The 22,514-nt window shown below is 37.8% G+C and overlaps 1 protein-coding gene and 1 long non-coding RNA gene across 4 annotated transcripts in view; one reads left to right on the plus strand and one right to left on the minus strand.

Moving 5' to 3' along the window:
• Positions 1 to 911, minus strand: part of LOC146662484 (uncharacterized) — a 1,989-nt gene extending 1,078 nt beyond the window's left edge. The window contains exon 1 of one of the 3 annotated variants that reach the window (XR_014913366.1): positions 745 to 911. This is a non-coding gene — a long non-coding RNA (uncharacterized LOC146662484). Of the gene's footprint in view, positions 1 to 733 lie in introns of all 3 variants that reach the window. The other 2 variants (XR_014913365.1, XR_014913367.1) reach the window with 2 other exon arrangements.
• The window catches only part of adgrg2a (adhesion G protein-coupled receptor G2a), a 37,674-nt gene that overhangs the window by 7,470 nt on the left and 7,690 nt on the right, over positions 1 to 22,514 (plus strand). Inside the window, exons 4-21 of the mRNA XM_085419139.1 lie at positions 1,202 to 1,460; positions 2,496 to 2,537; positions 6,368 to 6,505; positions 6,619 to 6,669; positions 6,750 to 6,814; positions 8,544 to 8,639; positions 8,738 to 8,775; positions 8,862 to 8,998; positions 11,157 to 11,268; positions 11,347 to 11,405; positions 11,493 to 11,540; positions 11,788 to 11,855; positions 11,955 to 11,998; positions 12,503 to 12,536; positions 12,638 to 12,672; positions 12,816 to 12,943; positions 13,040 to 13,157; positions 13,750 to 22,433. Of these exons, the coding sequence (XP_085275265.1) occupies positions 1,202 to 1,460; positions 2,496 to 2,537; positions 6,368 to 6,505; positions 6,619 to 6,669; positions 6,750 to 6,814; positions 8,544 to 8,639; positions 8,738 to 8,775; positions 8,862 to 8,998; positions 11,157 to 11,268; positions 11,347 to 11,405; positions 11,493 to 11,540; positions 11,788 to 11,855; positions 11,955 to 11,998; positions 12,503 to 12,536; positions 12,638 to 12,672; positions 12,816 to 12,943; positions 13,040 to 13,157; positions 13,750 to 22,433 (10,156 nt within the window). The remainder of the gene's footprint in view (positions 1 to 1,201; positions 1,461 to 2,495; positions 2,538 to 6,367; positions 6,506 to 6,618; positions 6,670 to 6,749; positions 6,815 to 8,543; positions 8,640 to 8,737; positions 8,776 to 8,861; positions 8,999 to 11,156; positions 11,269 to 11,346; positions 11,406 to 11,492; positions 11,541 to 11,787; positions 11,856 to 11,954; positions 11,999 to 12,502; positions 12,537 to 12,637; positions 12,673 to 12,815; positions 12,944 to 13,039; positions 13,158 to 13,749; positions 22,434 to 22,514) is intronic.

Raw genomic sequence — 22,514 nt, forward strand, 5'->3', positions numbered from 1 at the left:
ATTTTACTTGCATAAAAAGTAACAATGCAAGATTGTAAAAACACCCAATATTATTACAAATTGATGTATTTGTATGTATATGTGTGTAATTTATTTAGTAGTTACAATAAGAAGCAGCACAAAAGTCAAAACAACAATTTTCCCATGTTAGCACAAACCCAAAACAAACAGTGTTTGTAAAAAAAGAGAAAAACTGTTACATAACTGAAACTTGCAAAGACACTGCACATAATGAGTGGAATTTGAAATAAAATACAAAACAAAAATGGCAGGTACTGTTTAGACAAACACAGTTACAGTTTTGCAAGAAGTTGAGTTGCTGAGTCTATGTTTAGCCCTCACAGTTGTATGAAAATAGTTTCCAAAGAACTGCTAAGGGAAATATGTATTAGCTTGGTTATTTTAGGCAGGCCAGGTAATGCTAATGACTGCAATCCCTTGCTGTCTCAGTACTTTTGTTTTGTAGATACACTGTGATAGTTTTATAAAACCATAAATAGCAGGTTAAGCCTGTGAAATATAAAATTCTTTTTAAACTTTGTCAGAGCAATTTAAAGGATAACATTACTTTATTACAACTTGATCTTATAAATTTACATTTTGGCCATCATTTCTAGTTCTGATAGCATTTCTTTTCCAAATAAAGACTTGACTTGGCAAGCCAGCCATGTATATTAGTGGACAATCTACTTGGTCTAAGTTTAAAGTGCAACTCAGTGCTGCTTTGCCTTACATTTTACCTACTGTGTGGCTTGCTGGCCACTAGTGTGGAAGTCCTCAGTGTGCTTCAGTTTCATCTTTAGGATCTTTAGGTCTCTTGAATGGATAGACTTGTAGTCCATCAGAATGTGGTTAGGTTAATGAGGATAGTAAATTGACCATAGGCATGAATGTGAGCATGAATGGTTGTCTGTCTCTCTGTTAGCCTGGCAACACTTTGGCAACCTCTACAGGGTGTACTCTGCCTCTCGCCCAGTGACAGCTGGGATAGGCAACGCGCCCCCCCCCCCCCCCCCATGACCCTGAATCGGATAAATGAAAAAGGATCGATAAAATCGGTCTAGTTATGGTTATGTGACTAAATTTGATCTAGTCTTTTTTTTTTTTTTTAGTTTGCCTGCCTTCAAATGTGAGCAAAAACTAGAAGAGGAAAAACAATAAAGACAGACATAGAAACATCTAACTTTTTTAATTGTTCCAGGTTGATGGGGACATTATAGCAGAGAGGACTGTCATCGCTCAGGCCATCCCCTCCTACGGCTCTCTATGGATGGGCTGTCGTCCCAGAGATCCACCCCCAGGACCTAATCTCGGAAATGTGGAGCTGTACTTGTTCCGCATGTGGGCAGACTTGGGTGCTCATGGGCCCTGCGAGGACGGCACTGTGATTGGCTGGAATGCCAAATACTGGGGAGTGACCAGTCCCAGTGCAAGGCAAATAGACCCCAGCCTTATGTGTGGTGAGCCAGATATGAAAGAATAACCTGTCACGGATCGCAACTGTTCTAGAGTAGATGTATTAATATTAATCATGAATGGACTGCCAAACTAACAGTGGCTGCGTTCATAATAAAATGCAGGGCTGTCTTTTCTGTCACAGAAACGACCTTAATGTTAGCCAAACAGCATGTTATTAAGCATTTATCTGATCCTGCCTCATTAGAGAAGTTGTTACAGCTTTGCTTTCAGTTTTTTCATTTAGAAAAATGGTGTCACACGAGAGATTTTACACCAGAAATTAATTTTCAAGTCTTCCTTAAAGAGTTGAGAAAAATACAAAAACTAAAAGTGATTATTGAAAATTGGAAGGTTTCTTTTCCATTGTTTTACATTTTCAAAGTAATTTTTAATCATAAAAAAGCAGAGCAAACATTTAGACAATTAACTTTCAACAAAAACAAAAACTACAGGAATGGCTCTCCAATATCATTTGCTTAAAACAATAACATTGCATGCAAAACTTGTCTTTGTTATCTTTATGCCTGTCACTTGTTTCCATACCACTGCAGTGCATGTTCTCCAAGCATGTTGAATGTTGAGTGTTGCATGTTTTTATGTCTTGTAGACCACAAACGGTTGAAACGTGGGGCTCGTGCTTACAGAAGCATTACTAATGGTGTGTATCCATGTGACTAGTGTGACTTAGACACCAGTATGCATGCTGTGTTTATTTCTCTAAATGTATGAATATAAAAGACTAAATATGTGTTTGTCCATTAGAGGATATTTCTATTGTTCATTTAAGACTGTGTAAATGTGGATTCTCACCTAAAAACATAAAAAATATTATATTATTTTATTTTTACATAACCAGATGGCCTATTTTTGTGTAAATATGCTTTTCAGAAATGCTATTGCAGTGTAAGAGATAGGAGTACCTTAACAAAAACTGTATCACAATAGCGCAGAAACAACAAAGAAAGAGACTAGAGGAAATCTACCTTGCTTTTACAATGCAAAAGAGAAAAATGTAAAGAATTCCTTCACATTTACAGCAACTACACTGGGAGCTGGCCGGTCCCTGCTGCCTTCATCTGGTAAGCATCACCCTGAGACACGTACTAAAATATGCTCTAATAACAACCCACAGAAACTTCTTGTTGATGACTACTTTGCATATTTTTTTCACTATCTGTATAAAGATATTTCATTTTGGTCCATTATTTTAGCTAGTAATAATGATTTGTGAGTTTGTCTTGTTACATTGGAGGCAAATCAGAAAAAACAACAGAAATCAAAGGATATTTTGTGGGATTTTGAGTTAAGATTTCTGTCTTTTGTATAAATTACAGGTTTGTCATAATAACATGAAATCATAGAAGATGGCTGAAATTTGATTTCTGGGCTAATCATTTGCTGTTAGATATGGTCAAATTATTATACTACTACATACACCCACCAGCCACATTATTAGGTTCACCTTGCTAGTGTATTTGCCTTCAGAACTGCCTGAACTCTTTGTGTCATACTTTCAGCAAGGTGCTGAAAACATTCCTCAGAGATTTTAGTCCATATTGACATGATAGCATAACAATTGCTGTGTATTTGTTGGCGGCACATCTATGATAAGAATCAATCAGCAAATCAAGGCGCTCTACTGGTTTGAGAAATAGTAACCACAGAAGCCATTTGAGTACAGTGAACTCACTGTCATGTTTAAAAAAAACAAAACAGTTTGAGATCATTTGAGCTGTGGTCCTAATAGGATGAATACAAAGAGATAGACCTGGTCAGTCATTATACTCAAGTAGGCTGTGGCATTTGAACAACATTCAGTTGGTAGGGGCCAAATGTTTGTCAAGAAAAAATGCCCCACATCACATTGTAGCATTATTACTACTGCTACTACTACTTGACACTGTGGGCGGGCCTTGGAGGTCCAGGGCTATCCAATCAAGTTACTGTGCTCCCTCAGCTGAATTCTACTAATATACTTTAACTACAAGTTACATTAAGTCATACAATTTGGGAAAAACCCACATAATCAGCCATATAACTGCTAAGTTTTTGCAGTCCAGTAGTGTAGTGCTTCTGCAGCAATCATTGTAACCGGCATCAGAGAGGAGGCCACTCACTGAGTGGATGGGCCTATGCAGATCAGACTATGGGAAGCACCCCTCATGTCTCTTTGAAACTAAAAAAGAGTTCATAGCTTGTGCAGCTACTTTTAAAGCATGACCCCTTGGAAAACAAATGGAAATATGTTAAGGATGTTGTGAGCTCACAGTCAACTGGCCAAATGTGTAGTGAGGTCATTGGCAGTCTTCTGCACCTAGAGTTAATGTCTCTCATCTCTGTTATCTGATTTGTCATCGTGTGATTTGAATTTGGCTCAAGAACCAACTGTCAAACTTGGTTGGCCATCCAATTTATATTCTCTGGTGCCGACCCTGCACTAGCCACATCAGTTAATAAAAGGCTGAGTGCACCAGATTTATTACACTAGATTCCTCACTATCTGGATGTCAGAGCAGAATCTGAGAGTGATCACATCAGGCACCCAGACCTCCCTCTCCCCAGCCACCTCCCCCAGCATGTTCCACCGGGTCTGCCCCGGGGTGTCCTCCCGGTGGAACAAGCTCAGAACACCTCACCCATGCAGCATCATTGTCAGAGGCCTGAACCACCACAACTGGGTACTTTCAATGTGGAGAATGCAGCTATATTCTGAGCCCCTCATGGATGGCTGAACTCCTCACCCTATCTCTATCTCTAAGGAAGAGGCCAGCTACCCTTCAGAGAAGGCTGAACGATAGCTGCTGCAGCACCAATCTGTCTTTGAAATTCTAGAAAAGCATTATTGGTGGAATGAAGTCAGATGGGTCATCAAATTCAATTTGTCACACACACAACCATACACAGTATGACGAGGTGGAATGCTTGTCGCTGTGCAGTGCCCGACCATTAAATGACAGTAGGTTTACAGTAAGATATACAAATTTACAGGTTACTACAAAATTTACAGCTTTAACTTAGAAATTTACAGTAAACATGTGAGAAAAAAACAGTTTACGTAAGAGATTATTAGTCAAAAGAAATTATAAGTTATAAATTATAGGAAGTGTGCAAGAAGAAAAACCAGAGTGCGTGTGGTGATGTGATATGTGTGAGAGAGTCTAGTCCTAGGCCTGGTTCAGGTCCCAGAATAGCCTGGGGGAAGAAGCTCCTCCTCATTCTCTCTTTTTTGGCCTTAAGGGAGCAGAAGCGATGGGAGAGCTCCATCATAATCTTCCTGGCTTTGATCTTGCACCGCTTGGTGTAGATGGACAGCAGGTCAGGAAGCTCTGATCGAATGATGCATTTGGCTGAGCGCACCACTCTTCGCAGCTCTCGTATCTCCTGCTTGGTGCTGTTCCCAAAGCAGGTGCAGATGTTTCCCGTCAGGACGCCCTCGATGGTGCAAGAGTAAAAGTTCTTGAGCACCCTCAGTGGCAGATGGAAGTCCCTGAGTCCTCTGAAGAAGAAGAGAAGCTGGCAGTCTTTCTTAACGTGTGGCAGGACCATGACAGGTGCTGAGTGATGTAGACACTCAGGTATCAGAAACTGTCCACTCTCTCCACTGATATGCCACTGATGATGAGGGACTTGTAATTCCTCGCCTGCTCTAATCAAGAGATTAGTGCATGTGGTAGTTTACCATCATGTGATAGTTCTTTAGAGGGGAGGGAAAATCAAAAGCAGGTTCTTCTTTGGAGTCATCACTTTCATGCCGTTCTCACACTAATAACATCATTCTCTCAACTCTTAATGTACTTCTGGAAACAGTTCTCCCAACACAGACCCATATGTGCAAAAGACACCAAAACAATTCTTGAAACTTTTTTGCATATATCAAAACATGTGAAGTCTTTAAGACACCTAAAGCTTTTAAACTTTTACCAAAACCTTGCTGTCTTTGGTAAGAATACCAGAACTACAAAAATGTTGGAATTCAGAGACAAAAAAGAAATGTGAAGGATTTACTCCACAGTTTACTCAGTATGACTGCTAAAACTGAAAAAAGTCATATCAGACACACGAAACTATCTTCATCTTCTTATTCTATATTCGGCTGTTCTATTTAGGGGTCGCCATAACCAATCATCAGCCTCCACCTCCAGCTCTGTCTCCTGTTTTTCCGGCTATACCACTGTCTCCAAACCCTACAACATAGGAGGTCTCACTACTGTCTTGTAAACCTTTCCTTTCACTTTTGCTGCTATCCTTCTTCACAAACCACTCCAGTAAAATATATAAAACATAGAACGCAGCACCAACTACTCTTTGCTACAGTGAAGTCACACATATAATTACAGTATGTGCTTGTGTGTAATTAGCAGTTCCATGACATGCACTTGTCTTGATGCAAGACTGAGAACATGTGTTTAGATTTGCTCTCAGTTGACACATAATTTCACTACTACTACTGACAGCGTGTGACCGGCCTTACTCTTTCTTACATATTAGAAAGAAAGAAGTTTGCTTTGATTTCATTGCAAATGCTAATGCAATGATGGAGAGTATCCAGGTAAGTCAGAGATCTGTAGTTCTGTTTACAGAGGTGTAACATTTAGATAGCAAATGCATCAACATGTGCAAATGTGGGTGGGAAAATGCATTCCTGATATGAAAACTGTATCAAAGCTATCAAGAAAACCTAAAAAAAAATGACAGATACTGTCTAAAAACACCCAAAAAGCTAAACCGCCACAAACAACTAGATAATGGGACCAAATAATGGAATGGAGGGTATTCTACTGGACAAAAATTAAAAGTTGGCACCTGAATATTTGTTGTATTTCAGTTTCCTCCATCAAATTCTCAACAAATAGTCTTTCAGCCCCAGCACCAGTTTTGCCTGTCACTACTAATCACATTCTCCGCACAGACACTACAGCTTCGCCTCTGAACTCAATCCTGCCCATGAACACCAGTTCAGCTATTCAGATCTCAACAAGCACCCACATACCTTCAGTCACAACTCCGGCAGCCAGCCAAAGCACACCTGGAGGATTATTCACATCAGGTTAGCCTTTGCTAACATGCAGTCACTCGACATTTTATTTAACTGGAGATTCTGTTTACAGTTTGTGTTAGTAATGAGAAGAAACAATTTGTAAAGTTGACATTTTCTTTCAGGATCCACCAGATTAGTTCATTGTGATGTCCGTCAACTCTGTTCCAATAACAGTAAGCAAATATTCACTTCTTGTCCTTTCCGATTTCCTTTTTGCATTTGCATGGCCTCACAGATGTATTGCTTTCTGCAGGTGCTTACTATTGGATGCCCATAAGTGTAGAGGGCAACAAGACTGAAGAAGAGGTCCAAAATTTGGTGAGAATGACAAATTTCCCTTGTCCATCTCGTTACGTTTCTCATATTTCTTTCAGTTACCACCCGGTCATTGACACATGCTTTACAAACAAGTCTTGTAAGCACAATGTAAGTTTGTGGGAGCAGCGCATTCCAACCCTGTGAATCACCTGAAAATAATTTAGATTTTTTTTACGCCAAATATTTGTTGCTTTATTACTACTTTGACCTTTTACAAATTCTGCTGCCTCTGTGTTATAAATGTGGTTCTTTAATCTTTTTTTTGCTTTCTTCAGTGTCTTCTCTTCTCCTTTCCCATCATTCCTAACTTAAATGAACACTTCCTACATAATATTCTTACTGACACTTGATATGCAGTTCTCAGCCTATGTCAGATAGACCTTTCTACATAAAGACCATGATTATTAGCTGTCTCTGGTAGCTGTCTTTGCATAGTAAAGCTAATGATAAAACAAATAAAATGTAATGGAAACAGCAGTAATAGATATGCAAATTATTAGACACTGTAGATATATTCACAGTTATTTCGACTAGTCATTTCCTCCCAATAACCCTTTTTGCTTTGTACCATTTTTCTCCTCTCCTTCAGCTTTGTGTTGCAGAAAGAAACTCATTACCAAACAACAAAGTTATGTGATCAAGATATTGTCCACTATGTTTCTACCCATAAAAGCAACAACCTTACCTGATTTAAATATATAAAATGTCCAGTTATGATTCTTTAACCCTTCCTGTCCACTTCCAGCTTTGTCTTGAGATTATACTATACGGTATCATAGTCCCAGCTTCCTTTGACCATTTCTTTCTTTTTAAATTATTGTTATGGTTATTAATATATATTACTGAAGAATAAATTTGTACATAACCATTACAATTCTCAACATGGATCATAAATCAATCCTGCTATATTAAGTCTTTGGTTCACTTTTAATGCTTGATCATTTTGACACAAATCTAGTCATATTTTTAAGGTCCATTGCAAGGAAATAGCATGTAAGCAAAGGTTGTTCAGTGAATTCTCATGCAAGGCTGTCTAATAGTGCTGTGTTGATGCACTGACAGCTCAGAGATAAAAGTCTCAGCTCTGAAGTTTTGTTGCCCAGGAGAGTATGAGTTGTGTCCCACTTGGAACAAAACAACATCCCGGGAATAGCAGTGAGCTGTGTCTTTCTTTTCCCATACGTTTTTGTCCAGGAAGTAACACACTGTTTACCACGGCTGAGCTGACAAATAGTCCTTTCAAGCCAGAGGAGTCCCAATACACAAAGCTACTATAAATGATTCAGTATCCTTAGTTTGACCATGTGCTTAACATATCTAGAATGCGTCAGTAAACATATGAGTCAATATCCAAATTGTATCCTACTGAAGCCACTATACATAACTGTGGCACTTGTAATCTGATCAATCAAAAAACAAAAAACAGTTTCCATGGGATATTTCGTTATACATCATGGAAACTTTGTGTCAAATTGTTCTAATGGCTTAAATTCCTATATTTAAAAACTATAATTTGACTGAAATACATTATGGTTTCATAATATGTATATAAAAGAACAAAGTGCTTTTACAGTTAAACCTGAGTGGTCTTTATAGCTCTCATCCTGACGTCTAAGACTGCAGAAACTAACAAAACGTGCTACTTTCCTTAAACTTTATACGTCAAACTCCCATCACCTCCCTCAAACATCTCTATCTGTCTGCTTCCCTCTCTCCATCTATCACTCAGGTGTCAAAAGCATTGGGTTGTCACAATGACAGTGTTGATGCAGCAAAAAGAAAAACAGGCTCTTTGAATTTCTGTCAGGGTGACAGACAACTTCAGGTCAGTACAGAAAACGACAACACCTTATATACTTTACAGAATCAAATTTCTCCTGTAAGCCTGGCTCATGGCTTTAACTCTCCTTTTTCTCTTTGCAGGTAGTTGAAGTGTCCTGTAGTGCAAAAAGGAATGTAAGGTAAAAAGGATATGAGGAGCTGCTTTGTACAGCTGTTACATGTGCAGCAGATCGTGCGCGCTCACATGAAACTCTTTTGTTTCCAGCCAAACTGCCTGCAATGTGGTGCTGCTGCTCAACCATGCTGTCTCAGTGTGTGAACTTCAACAAGCTGGAGACGCTGCACTGCAGCAAGCTGGAGCACCAATGCAAGCGAGAATCATAGGAGAGATGGAGAGAGTGGGTGAGCACTTGTTTCCTTGCATTTGCTTCACTCTGTTTTGTCTGTGAATTAGTTTCCCGGTCTTCTTTGTCCATCTTCCCGTTTTACTTTGGCAACTGCTCTTTCTTGTGTGCTGCTTCCTTCCCTGTTCCCAACTGCAGTAAAATAGTTCAAAATATGACTTCCTATCTTCTTGATAGAAAACATAATGGTGTCATGGAAAAGTGTGGATTTAAAAGGAAAAGAGGACCACAGTACCCAGGGTATCGGATTGCACTTATTCAGTACTTGCACAAAGCTCCTGATAATGTTGCTGATGTGGCTTTGTTGTGTTGAAAACCGCAGTGTCCTGAAGATGGATTATAAAAAGCTCATCTTAGATGCTTTGCCCAGTGTCTTCTTACAAAGTTGTATCATGCCAAAGAGAACAACCAGTTAAAAATATACGGCCAAGCAAAAAAAAAAAGAAAAAGTTTAAAAAAATACAAATTTTAAAATAAATGCTCTTACACTATTTACTTAGGTAAATCCAGGTGGTGACTTAAGTTAATATGTATAAGTTCATTACTGAAAATCAATAAATAGTATCAAATCAAAGGGGTGACACATTGAGATATGTGCTCTAATTTTCTCTCCCCGTTAAAGAGATGATCTCTTGTTAATACTTGTGTGACTTAAGTAAAATTTATGCTTGATAATACTTGAGGCTGAAAATACAGCAATAGACCTAGCTAATGAAAAGTGAATTATGGTAAAGGAGTGCTTCCCACCTAACAAGTTGAGAGGTGTGGTACACTGTGGAGTGTGAATGTCTGTCACATGTTAGCCATGTGACAGACATTCACACTCACATTCAGACCTACGACCAGTTTAGAATCACCATTTAAACTATTTGCACATGCAAATTCCACACAGAAAGGCTCCAGTTTCAAGGCTTAAAGTCCAGGACCTTCTAGCTGTGAATCATCAGCTAGATGATTAATCATATCAAAACAAATATTTAACTCATTAAATGGAATCATGTGAACCATCCTAAAAATCACACCCAATAATATAACTATTTTTTTCCAAGTTTCTAACTAAGTTTTTTTTTACAAACATGCAACCTGCATTCATTTTTGAATTTAGTGTACACATGGAAATATTAGACCTGTTGTAATCAGTCAACTTAACCAGTGATATTACAGCAAACAGGAGTAGGCTGACAGACCTCTCAGAATCCACTAATCGTCACTGGACTTTTTGACTCACACTGTTCACTCACCCACCAAATATACATTTATCTTCATCTCTGTGTTTTCATATCTATTCAGGCATACCTGTTCAACTTTACTTACCGATATTTATCAAGATTAACAGAATTGTTATAACCACAGGAGATGGATTAGAAGATTGGATTAGAGTTCCTCATAACAACTCTGAACTGACTAGTTTCTGATATAATGCAATGGAATGGGCTGAACATCAGCTTGGAGTTGGAGATTGCTTTAGATTTTTACACTCAGTGTCCACTTTGATAGGTACACCTAGCACTTGGTCGGAGCCCTTTTTGGCTCAGAACGGCCTTAATTCTTTGTGGCACAGATTCAACAAGGTGCTGCAAACATTCTTCAGAGATTTTGATCCAAATTGGCATGATGCCATCATACAACATCACTCAGCAACTATGTGAATCTCCTGTTCCAAGACATTGCGATTGGTCTTGCCTTCTTATCAGCTTGAAATAGTCTGGCTCAATGGATGTTTTCTTTTTTTTTTTTTTCAAATTGAAATGATCTGTGAGTGAAAATCCCATTAGATTAGTCATTTCTCAAATACTCACACTAGCCATCTAGCCCCATCACAGAGGCCTAAATAAACTTTCTTCCCCATTCTGATGCTCAGATTGAACTCCAGCAGGTTGTCTTGATCATGGCTACGTGCTTTACTTTGTTGGGTTTCTGCCGTGCTATTGGCTGTTTAGATCTTGTTGTTAACAAGCAGATGAACAGGTGTACCTAACAGGTATATCAGTAAATAGGATTTCTGATAATATCTGTGCCTGTCATAGAAAATTTGCATTGTGTACGTGTGTGATATTTTCAGCTCTCTCTTGAAAAAAGTATATTAAATAACCAAAATAAGTGCAAAATCAGACATTGACAGATCCAATACTCTCTTTGGATTTTCTCCACATCAGGTCGAAATCTGTGTAAGGATGCAGAGCCCTCTAGTGGCGGTTTTGTGAGATGCAATTCCACGTCTTCTCTTGACGATATATGTCAGTTAAATAAATCCTCCCCACTAACATGGTGAGCAACACACTTTTTTTTTATGTCCACTGGATGTGTGTCTGTACACCCTGTAACTTATACATGTTTAATCTACAGCTTCCTCTTAGAGCCCAACTCCAACCCGGCTCCTAAATTGAAGACAGACTCTTGTAGCAGTGAGTATCACAAACACAGATGCTTTTTATATTCACCCCTGTTTATCAAGGGTTTTGCTGCTGTAACCATGTTTGTCTGATCCTCAGGGGAAATGCCTCGCTTCTGTGATTGCACAGCTTTCTGTAATTCTACACGTAAGAAAAATAATCACAATATTGCATTGACATTTTTAGAATCCAGGCTGCTGCTGCAATATGTGATGAGTGAATGCACCATTGTTATTCAAATTTAAAGAAAATATTTAGGCTTTTGGAAAACAGAACGTTGCTTCTATGAAGCAAGCTATCTGAGAAGAGAACTTCTCAGTTAATAAGTATTTTTATGGCGTCTCAGAAACTTCACCCACATGCTAACCATCCCTTTTCTTTATCGCTTTCTCAGGCCAATTTTATGCTTTTAGAATCAATGTTACTAGTGAAGCTGTTAACATTCAGTACCTAAAAAGCTTGGTATGTACCACACTGTATGCTTATAGTATGCTTCATTAATATATAATTACTATATATATATATAATGCAACTTTGTAACTTTGTAACCCTATTTGACAGTTACTAAGTCCTGCTGCACTCCTCACATGTCCCACAAAGCAACAGTAAGTCTTGATCCAATTACATTACATACAGTAAGTGTAGATTGTGTTGATATTTACTATGCATTTGTTAGTATCAGTATGTTGGTCACAACAGCAGACAAAGCAACAGTGAGCAGTAAAAAGTTCTGCTGTTAAACTAAACTGTCCTGGTTTTCTGCCTCAGTCATGCAGGCTTAGAGACCCCCTGCCAACCTCTGGTTGTTAGGGAAAAATCTATATTGCCCAACCAGCGGTTGACAGTCCTAGTGACTGTCAGTCACCTCAAGAAGCCACTCACCAACCATTTGGGAAATACACATTTTGACAACCGGTTGTTGCCATGGCGTTGGTCTTTGGGCCTGTGTAACTAAGGCCTACCTGGGAACATGGTTCTGGGTTTGTCTGTCTGTTTTTACAATAGAGAGAATAAGAATTGTCATTTAAAGGTCTCCAGGATGTTAAATGTGATTGCTTTTAACAAAATCTGTTAATAATTTACACATATTAAAAATTCTTTCTTACCAGGTGCAGTAATTATAATATTACAAAGCAATATCAGGTAAACCTTACTGTAAACTTGTATAATGATTTCTTGTGTAGGTCTATAATTATTGATCATACTTCTATAATGTGAATCATGTTTTGACTTTCATTACTCAGGGTGCTCATATAGAATGTCATGGGACAAACCAGAGGTAATCATGTTTTGTTTTGGGTTTTTGTTTTTGCATTTTACCTGCACGTATGCTAATGGTAGAAAGAAAAAAGAAATTCCACTGACAGAGTGTAATGTCAATCCAACTTTTTCCTCTTTGCCCTGTTGTCTTTTGGTCTCTAGGTTGTACAGCTGTATGGTGATATTGGAGATGTCTGGACCCATCAATGTTTGCTCCTTAAAAAAACTTTTGCAACAGATCATTGCGAGCAACAATTTATTTACAGCTGAAAGTTCCCTTACTCGCCTGAGTTAGTTTGCATGCTTATTTTGTTATTTTCCTACCAACTGCTTTACATGATATAATAATTTGTCACTGTTACTCATGGTACTCTGTGCTTTGTCAGTGGTGTGTGGTGCTCCTGATTTGCCTGTCCAGAGACTGTTGGAATCCAACCTGACCTGGGTTGCCAGTGACCTGCGGAGCTCAGATGTTTGTCAACCTGATCCTACACGACTTGCATGGTAACAAGAGTATAAAATATAGGCTTATATAAAATGCAGCCTTTGAAAATTATGCCCACATGGCTTCATAGTCATGTACATTAACTGTAAGTGGGAAATTTAAGAGTGTTTTTTTTTTTCATATTTTCTGTAAATACACAAAAAAGTGCAAGGTTATTGGGGATGTACTCTGTTTCTTCAACATGACATAACAAATACAACATAACCAAACCATTGTATGTTTATGATAATAATAGGAAGTACTACATTTTTTGTTTCAACATCATTTACACTTTTACATGAGTTTTTTATTTTGTCATTCTTCATTTACAAGTTTCGCTGAATTATTTTTATTACTCTCCTTCAATATTAGATTACTTTCCTATCTACTATTATTTTTTATTATTTTTTATTTATTTATTTTTTGTTTAAGACAGAAGAGCTCTGTTTAAGAAAGTGTTTTTATACATATGTTGATGTCACTTACTATATTGTGAAAGTTGTTCATTTTTCCCAAAATTGTATACAATCTGTTAGAGGAGATATGTTTTATGTCCAGTAGACTCTAATAGGATATAATTTCTAACCTATTTATCATATTTTTTTTCCACAGTGAAGCAAGTGAGACACTTGCTGTTCTTCTGACTGACAGCTGCCCTTCAGACACTTCAGCTGTTCCAACCACAACAGAACTTTCAACTCTGGCCAACGGCATTACTGCAGCTATGCAATCTTTGACTGATACCACCAAATCATTGACCAATACAAGTGGAGATGTTTATGCAACAATTGAAAATACAGTGCAAAAAAAAGAAAACACAACATTTTTTCAAACAACTGCCAGTGCAAAGTCCCCATTAGCACAACCTATTCTTCAGAATAGCTCACAAATAGTTCCTTCAACTGTGTTTAATAAAACAACAGTGCAAAATACTTTACCTAATGAAACCCAACTAACCAACACCATAACCAGCACTTTCATAGCAGTACACAACACCACAACTGTTATGCCTGATTCAGTGCTTAAGAGTACTACACTCTCTAAAATAACAAATGCATCTACACCATCTCCTAATCAAACTGTACACAAAGCAACTACAACAGCAACATCTCCAGATCTTACAACAATATACAATGTAACTACAGCCACAGCATATGCCAAAGATTATACAACAAAGAACAATGTAGTTGCAGTTACACCATTTCCCACTGACAATGTAACATCTCCAGGTCTTGCAACGGTTACACCATCTCCCAGTGGCACAACAGTGTACAATGTAACCACAACTGGAGCATTTACTCCCACTGGCAAACACACATTTGTTAGCAATGTAACAGCATCTGACAGTAATGACACAACAGGGACTCTAAACAATGTGTATAATGTAACCACAGAAAGCAAAAACAAGGCAGTATATAATAGTTCAGAAAGTTCAGTTAGCAGTACTACAATGTACATTTCAAATGCAGTTGCTTACAATAAAACTGAAACCAGCAACATTAACACAACAGCCTACAATTCAGTTGTATCAGGTAATAATTACAATACAACTACAGCTAAAAATAATTCTACAACAGTGTACAGTGAAACTACAGCTGGTTACAGTTACAGAGAAAATGTAACAAAAGCAAACAATACAACTACAGTAAACAATAATTACACAACAGTGAGCCCATTTTTAACATCTCTGAACAATAGAACACCATACAATTCAATTACATCTGGCACCAGTGACAGAGAAACTGGCAACAGTTACAACGCAACTACAGCCAGCAACATTTACGCAACAACCTACAATTCAGCTATGTCAGACAACAATTACAACACAACCACAGCCAGCAATAATTCTACAACATTGTACAATACAGCTATGTCCAACAATAATTTTACAACAGCGTACAATGCAACTACGGCCAGAAACAATTATACAACAGTCAACAGCGCAACCCTAACAGGTGACAGTCACACAACATACAATACAACTACAGCTGGCGATAGTTATTCAACAGCATACAATCAAACTACAACAAGCAAAAATGGCAGTACAGCGTATAATGCAACTATAGCTGGTAGCAATTACACAACAGTGTACAGTGAAACCACAGCTGATAACAGTTACACAGTGCACAGTGCAAATACAAGTGCCAAAAATTCAACAACAGCATACAATACAACTACAGCAAACAACAATTACCCAACAGTGAGCCCATTTCTAACAACTCTAAACAGTACAACAGTGTACAATTCAGTTACTTCTGACAATAATGCAATTACAGTCAGAAACAATTATACAACAGTCAACAGCGCAACAACAACTGGTGACAATTACACAACATACAATACAACTATAGCTGCCGACAGTTATCCAACAGCATACACTCAAACTACAACAAGCAAAAATGACAGTACAGTGTATAATGCAACTGTAGCTGGTAGCGATTACACAACAGTGTACAGTGAAACCACAGCTGGTAACAGTTACATAGAAACTGGTAATATTTACAATACAACTACAGCCAGCAACAATTACACTACAGACAATTACACAACAGTGCTCAGTGCAAATACAAGTGCCAAAAATTCAACAACAGCATACAATACAACTACAGCAAACAACAATAACACAACAGTGAGCCCATTTCTAACAACTTTGAGCAATACGTCACTGTACAATTCAATTACTTCTGGCAATAATGACAGACAAACTGCCAACAGTTACAATACAACTACAGCCAACAATAATTCTACAACACTGTACAATACAGCTATGTTGAGCAATAATTTTACAACAGCATACAATGCAACTACAGCAAACAACAATAACACAACAATGAGCCCATTTCTAACAACTCTAAACAATACAACAGTGTACAATTCATTTACATCTGGCACCAATGACAGACAACCTGGAAACAGTTACAACACAGCCACAGCCAACAATAATTCTACAACAGTTCACAGTGCAACTACAGAGAGAAACAATTATACAACAGTCGATGGCACAACCACAGCTGGTAACAATTACAAAATACCACCAACTACAGATAGCAATAATTATACAACAGCACACAATGCAACTACAGCCAGCAACATTTACGCAACAACTTACAATTCAGCTATGTCGGACAACAATTATAACACAACTACAGCCATCAATAATTCTACAACAGTGAGCCCATTTCTAACAACTCTGAACAGTACAACAGTGTACAATTCAGTTACTTCTGACAATAATGCAATTACAGTCAGAAACAATTATACAACAGTCAACAGCGCAACAACACTGTCACTGTACAATTCAATTACTTCTGGCAATAATGACAGACAAACTGGCAACAGTTACAATACAACTACAGCCAACAATAATTCTACAACACTGTACAATACAGCTATGTTGAGCAATAATTTTACAACAGCATACAATGCAACTACAGCCAGAAACAATTATACAACAGTCAACAGCGCAACAACAACTGGTGACACTTACACAACATACAATACAACTATAGCTGCCGACAGTCATCCAACAGCATACACTCAAACTACAACAAGCAAAAATGACAGTACAGTGTATAATGCAACTGTAGCTGGTAGCGATTACACAACAGTGTACAGTGAAACCACAGCTGGTAACAGTTACATAGAAACTGGTAATATTTACAATACAACTACAGCCAGCAACAATTACACTACAGACAATTACACAACAGTGCTCAGTGGAAATACAAGTGCCAAAAATTCAACAACAGCATACAATACAACTACAGCAAACAACAATAACACAACAATGAGCCCATTTCTAACAACTCTAAACAATACAACAGTGTACAGTTCATTTACATCTGGCACCAATGACAGACAACCTGGCAACAGTTACAACACAGCCACAGCCAACAATAATTCTACAACAGTTCACAGTGCAACTACAGAGAGAAACAATTATACAACAGTCGATGGCACAACCACAGCTGGTAACAATTACAAAATACCACCAACTACAGATAGCAATAATTATACAACAGCACACAATGCAACTACAGCCAGCAACATTTACGCAACAACTTACAATTCAGCTATGTCGGACAACAATTATAACACAACTACAGCCATCAATAATTCTACAACAGTGAGCCCATTTCTAACAACTCTGAACAGTACAACAGTGTACAATTCAGTTACTTCTGACAATAATGCAATTACAGTCAGAAACAATTATACAACAGTCAACAGCGCAACAACACTGTCACTGTACAATTCAATTACTTCTGGCAATAATGACAGACAAACTGGCAACAGTTACAATACAACTACAGCCAACAATAATTCTACAACACTGTACAATACAGCTATGTTGAGCAATAATTTTACAACAGCGTACAATGCAACTACAGCCAGAAACAATTATACAACAGTCAACAGCGCAACAACAACTGGTGACACTTACACAACATACAATACAACTATAGCTGCCGACAGTCATCCAACAGCATACACTCAAACTACAACAAGCAAAAATGACAGTACAGTGTATAATGCAACTGTAGCTGGTAGAAATTACACAACAGTGTACAGTGAAACCACAGCTGGTAACAGTTACATAGAAACTGGTAATATTTACAATACAACTACAGCCAGCAACAATTACACTACAGACAATTACACAACAGTGCTCAGTGCAAATACAAGTGCCAAAAATTCAACAACAGCATACAATACAACTACAGCAAACAACAATAACACAACAGTGAGCCCATTTCTAACAACTTTGAGCAATACGTCACTGTACAATTCAATTACTTCTGGCAATAATGACAGACAAACTGCCAACAGTTACAATACAACTACAGCCAACAATAATTCTACAACACTGTACAATACAGCTATGTTGAGCAATAATTTTACAACAGCATACAATGCAACTACAGCCAGAAACAATTATACAACAGTCAACAGCGCAACAACAACTGGTGACACTTACACAACATACAATACAACTATAGCTGCCGACAGTCATCCAACAGCATACACTCAAACTACAACAAGCAAAAATGACAGTACAGTGTATAATGCAACTGTAGCTGGTAGAAATTACACAACAGTGTACAGTGAAACCACAGCTGGTAACAGTTACATAGAAACTGGTAATATTTACAATACAACTACAGCCAGCAACAATTACACTACAGACAATTACACAACAGTGCTCAGTGCAAATACAAGTGCCAAAAATTCAACAACAGCATACAATACAACTACAGCAAACAACAATAACACAACAGTGAGCCCATTTCTAACAACTTTGAGCAATACGTCACTGTACAATTCAATTACTTCTGGCAATAATGACAGACAAACTGCCAACAGTTACAATACAACTACAGCCAACAATAATTCTACAACACTGTACAATACAGCTATGTTGAGCAATAATTTTACAACAGCATACAATGCAACTACAGCAAACAACAATAACACAACAATGAGCCCATTTCTAACAACTCTAAACAATACAACAGTGTACAATTCATTTACATCTGGCACCAATGACAGACAACCTGGAAACAGTTACAACACAGCCACAGCCAACAATAATTCTACAACAGTTCACAGTGCAACTACAGAGAGAAACAATTATACAACAGTCGATGGCACAACCACAGCTGGTAACAATTACAAAATACCACCAACTACAGATAGCAATAATTATACAACAGCACACAATGCAACTACAGCCAGCAACATTTACGCAACAACTTACAATTCAGCTATGTCGGACAACAATTATAACACAACTACAGCCATCAATAATTCTACAACAGTGAGCCCATTTCTAACAACTCTGAACAGTACAACAGTGTACAATTCAGTTACTTCTGACAATAATGCAATTACAGTCAGAAACAATTATACAACAGTCAACAGCGCAACAACACTGTCACTGTACAATTCAATTACTTCTGGCAATAATGACAGACAAACTGGCAACAGTTACAATACAACTACAGCCAACAATAATTCTACAACACTGTACAATACAGCTATGTTGAGCAATAATTTTACAACAGCATACAATGCAACTACAGCCAGAAACAATTATACAACAGTCAACAGCGCAACAACAACTGGTGACACTTACACAACATACAATACAACTATAGCTGCCGACAGTCATCCAACAGCATACACTCAAACTACAACAAGCAAAAATGACAGTACAGTGTATAATGCAACTGTAGCTGGTAGCGATTACACAACAGTGTACAGTGAAACCACAGCTGGTAACAGTTACATAGAAACTGGTAATATTTACAATACAACTACAGCCAGCAACAATTACACTACAGACAATTACACAACAGTGCTCAGTGGAAATACAAGTGCCAAAAATTCAACAACAGCATACAATACAACTACAGCAAACAACAATAACACAACAATGAGCCCATTTCTAACAACTCTAAACAATACAACAGTGTACAGTTCATTTACATCTGGCACCAATGACAGACAACCTGGCAACAGTTACAACACAGCCACAGCCAACAATAATTCTACAACAGTTCACAGTGCAACTACAGAGAGAAACAATTATACAACAGTCGATGGCACAACCACAGCTGGTAACAATTACAAAATACCACCAACTACAGATAGCAATAATTATACAACAGCACACAATGCAACTACAGCCAGCAACATTTACGCAACAACTTACAATTCAGCTATGTCGGACAACAATTATAACACAACTACAGCCATCAATAATTCTACAACAGTGAGCCCATTTCTAACAACTCTGAACAGTACAACAGTGTACAATTCAGTTACTTCTGACAATAATGCAATTACAGTCAGAAACAATTATACAACAGTCAACAGCGCAACAACACTGTCACTGTACAATTCAATTACTTCTGGCAATAATGACAGACAAACTGGCAACAGTTACAATACAACTACAGCCAACAATAATTCTACAACACTGTACAATACAGCTATGTTGAGCAATAATTTTACAACAGCATACAATGCAACTACAGCCAGAAACAATTATACGACAGTCAACAGCGCAACAACAACTGGTGACACTTACACAACATACAATACAACTATAGCTGCCGACAGTCATCCAACAGCATACACTCAAACTACATCAAGCAAAAATGACAGTACAGTGTATAATGCAACTGTAGCTGGTAGAAATTACACAACAGTGTACAGTGAAACCACAGCTGGTAACAGTTACATAGAAACTGGCAATATTTACAATACAACAACAGCCAGCAACAATTACACAACAGTGAGCCCATTTTTAACAACTCCGAACAGTACAACAGTGTACAATTCAATTACATCTGGCAACAATGACAGAGAAACTGACAACAATTACAACACAACTACAACCAACATTTCTTCTACAACAGTGTATAATACAGCTGTGTCCAACAACAATTATACAACAGCGTACAATGCAACTATGTCAGACAACAATTACAACACAACTACAGCCATCAATAATTCTACAACATTGTACAATACAGATATGTCAAGCAATAATCTTACAACAGCACACAATGCAGCTACAGTCAGAAACAATTATACAACAGTCAACAGTGCAACAACAACTGATGACAATTACACAACATACAATACAACTATAGCTGCCGACAGTTATCCAACAGTATACACTCAAACTACAACAAGCAAAAATGACAGTACAGTGTATAATACAACTATAGATGGTAGCAATTACACAACAATGTACAGTGAAACCACGGCTGGTAACAGTTACATAGAAACTGGCAATATTTACAATACAACAACTGCAAACAACAATTACACAACAGTGAGCCCATTTCTAACAACTTTGAACAATACATCACTGTACAATTCATTTACTTCTGGCAATAATGACAGACAAACTAGCAACAGTTATAATACAACTACAGCCAACAATAATTCTACAGCCAGCAACATTTACGCAACAACCTACAATTCAGCTATGTCAGAAAACAATTACAACACAACTACAGCCAGCAATAATTCTACAACATTGTACAATACAGCTATGTCCAGCAATAATTTTACAACAGCGTACAATGCAACTACGGTCAGAAACAATGACAGACAACCTGGCAACAGCTACAACGCAACCACAGCCAACAATAATTCTACAACAGTTCACAGTGCTACTATAGAGAGAAACAATTATACAACAGTCGATGGCACAACCACAGCTGGTAACAATTACATAATCCCACAAAATACAACTTCAGGTAGCAATAATTATACAACTACAGGTGGGCACAGTTACACAAAGGTTTACGATGCAACCACAGTGAACAACAATGACACAGTAGTTCATAATGCCACTACATCTGGGACCAATTTGAATGAAAATACAACTAACCAAAATTACACAACACTTAATTATGCAACTACACCTGGCAGTAATTCCACATTAGTGTCCAGCAACTTTAGTACAGCTACAACTATGAATAGTTCCACAGCAACTACACCTGGTAATAATTATACAGCAATGTATAATGCATCCACAGCTGTCATCAATTACACAGTAGTGTATAATGCAATTACATCTGGCAACAATTTTAATGTAACTGCAACTAACAACAACTACACAATAGTTTATAATGCAACTGGATCTGGTAGTAATTACACCCTTGTGTATGCTGCAACCACAGCTGACAACAATTACACAGCAATGTACAATGTAACAACAGCTGGCACAACTTTACACAATGGTGTGGCGACAACCAGTAACACAACAGTTAGTACAACAACAATATCTCCCAACTACACAATGATAAAGAGCACAACTACAGCCTCTAACAATTACACAACACCAGTGATCATTACTCCGACTATTCTATCTCAAAATAAAACAACTGCAATTATTGGAACCACAGAGAAAAGCACAACTGCTGCAGTGTCTCACAGTACTAAACCTACTTCAGCTCCACTGAAGAACCAGACTGCAAATTTCACCACAGTGAGTTTGACTCATGTCACAACAATAAGCAAAAATGAAACCATGTCCACCACAGCTGCTAGCACCGTCCAAACAGATGACAGACCAGAGGCCGGTTTAACGACAACAACGACAACAACAACGACAACAACAACAGAAAATGCATCTATTGTTATTATCTCACCCGCAACCACTGCAACTACTATAACAGGTCATGGTCCACAAGATTTAAATGGCACAACTGCTGAGGTTTCTTTGACTTATACAACACCGCTCACCAAAACTACTACAACCACCACAGTGGCTGGTATGTAGATACTGCAGTTTAACCTTTTTAAAAAGTTATTACTATCGAGTTTTAAGCTACAGAACAAAAAAATAGATCTAC

Source organism: Rhamphochromis longiceps, linkage group LG9 (assembly GCF_057381845.1).
Source record: "Rhamphochromis longiceps isolate RC_006_pf linkage group LG9, R_longiceps_female_GT1.1, whole genome shotgun sequence".
Taxonomy (NCBI): domain Eukaryota; kingdom Metazoa; phylum Chordata; class Actinopteri; order Cichliformes; family Cichlidae; genus Rhamphochromis; species Rhamphochromis longiceps.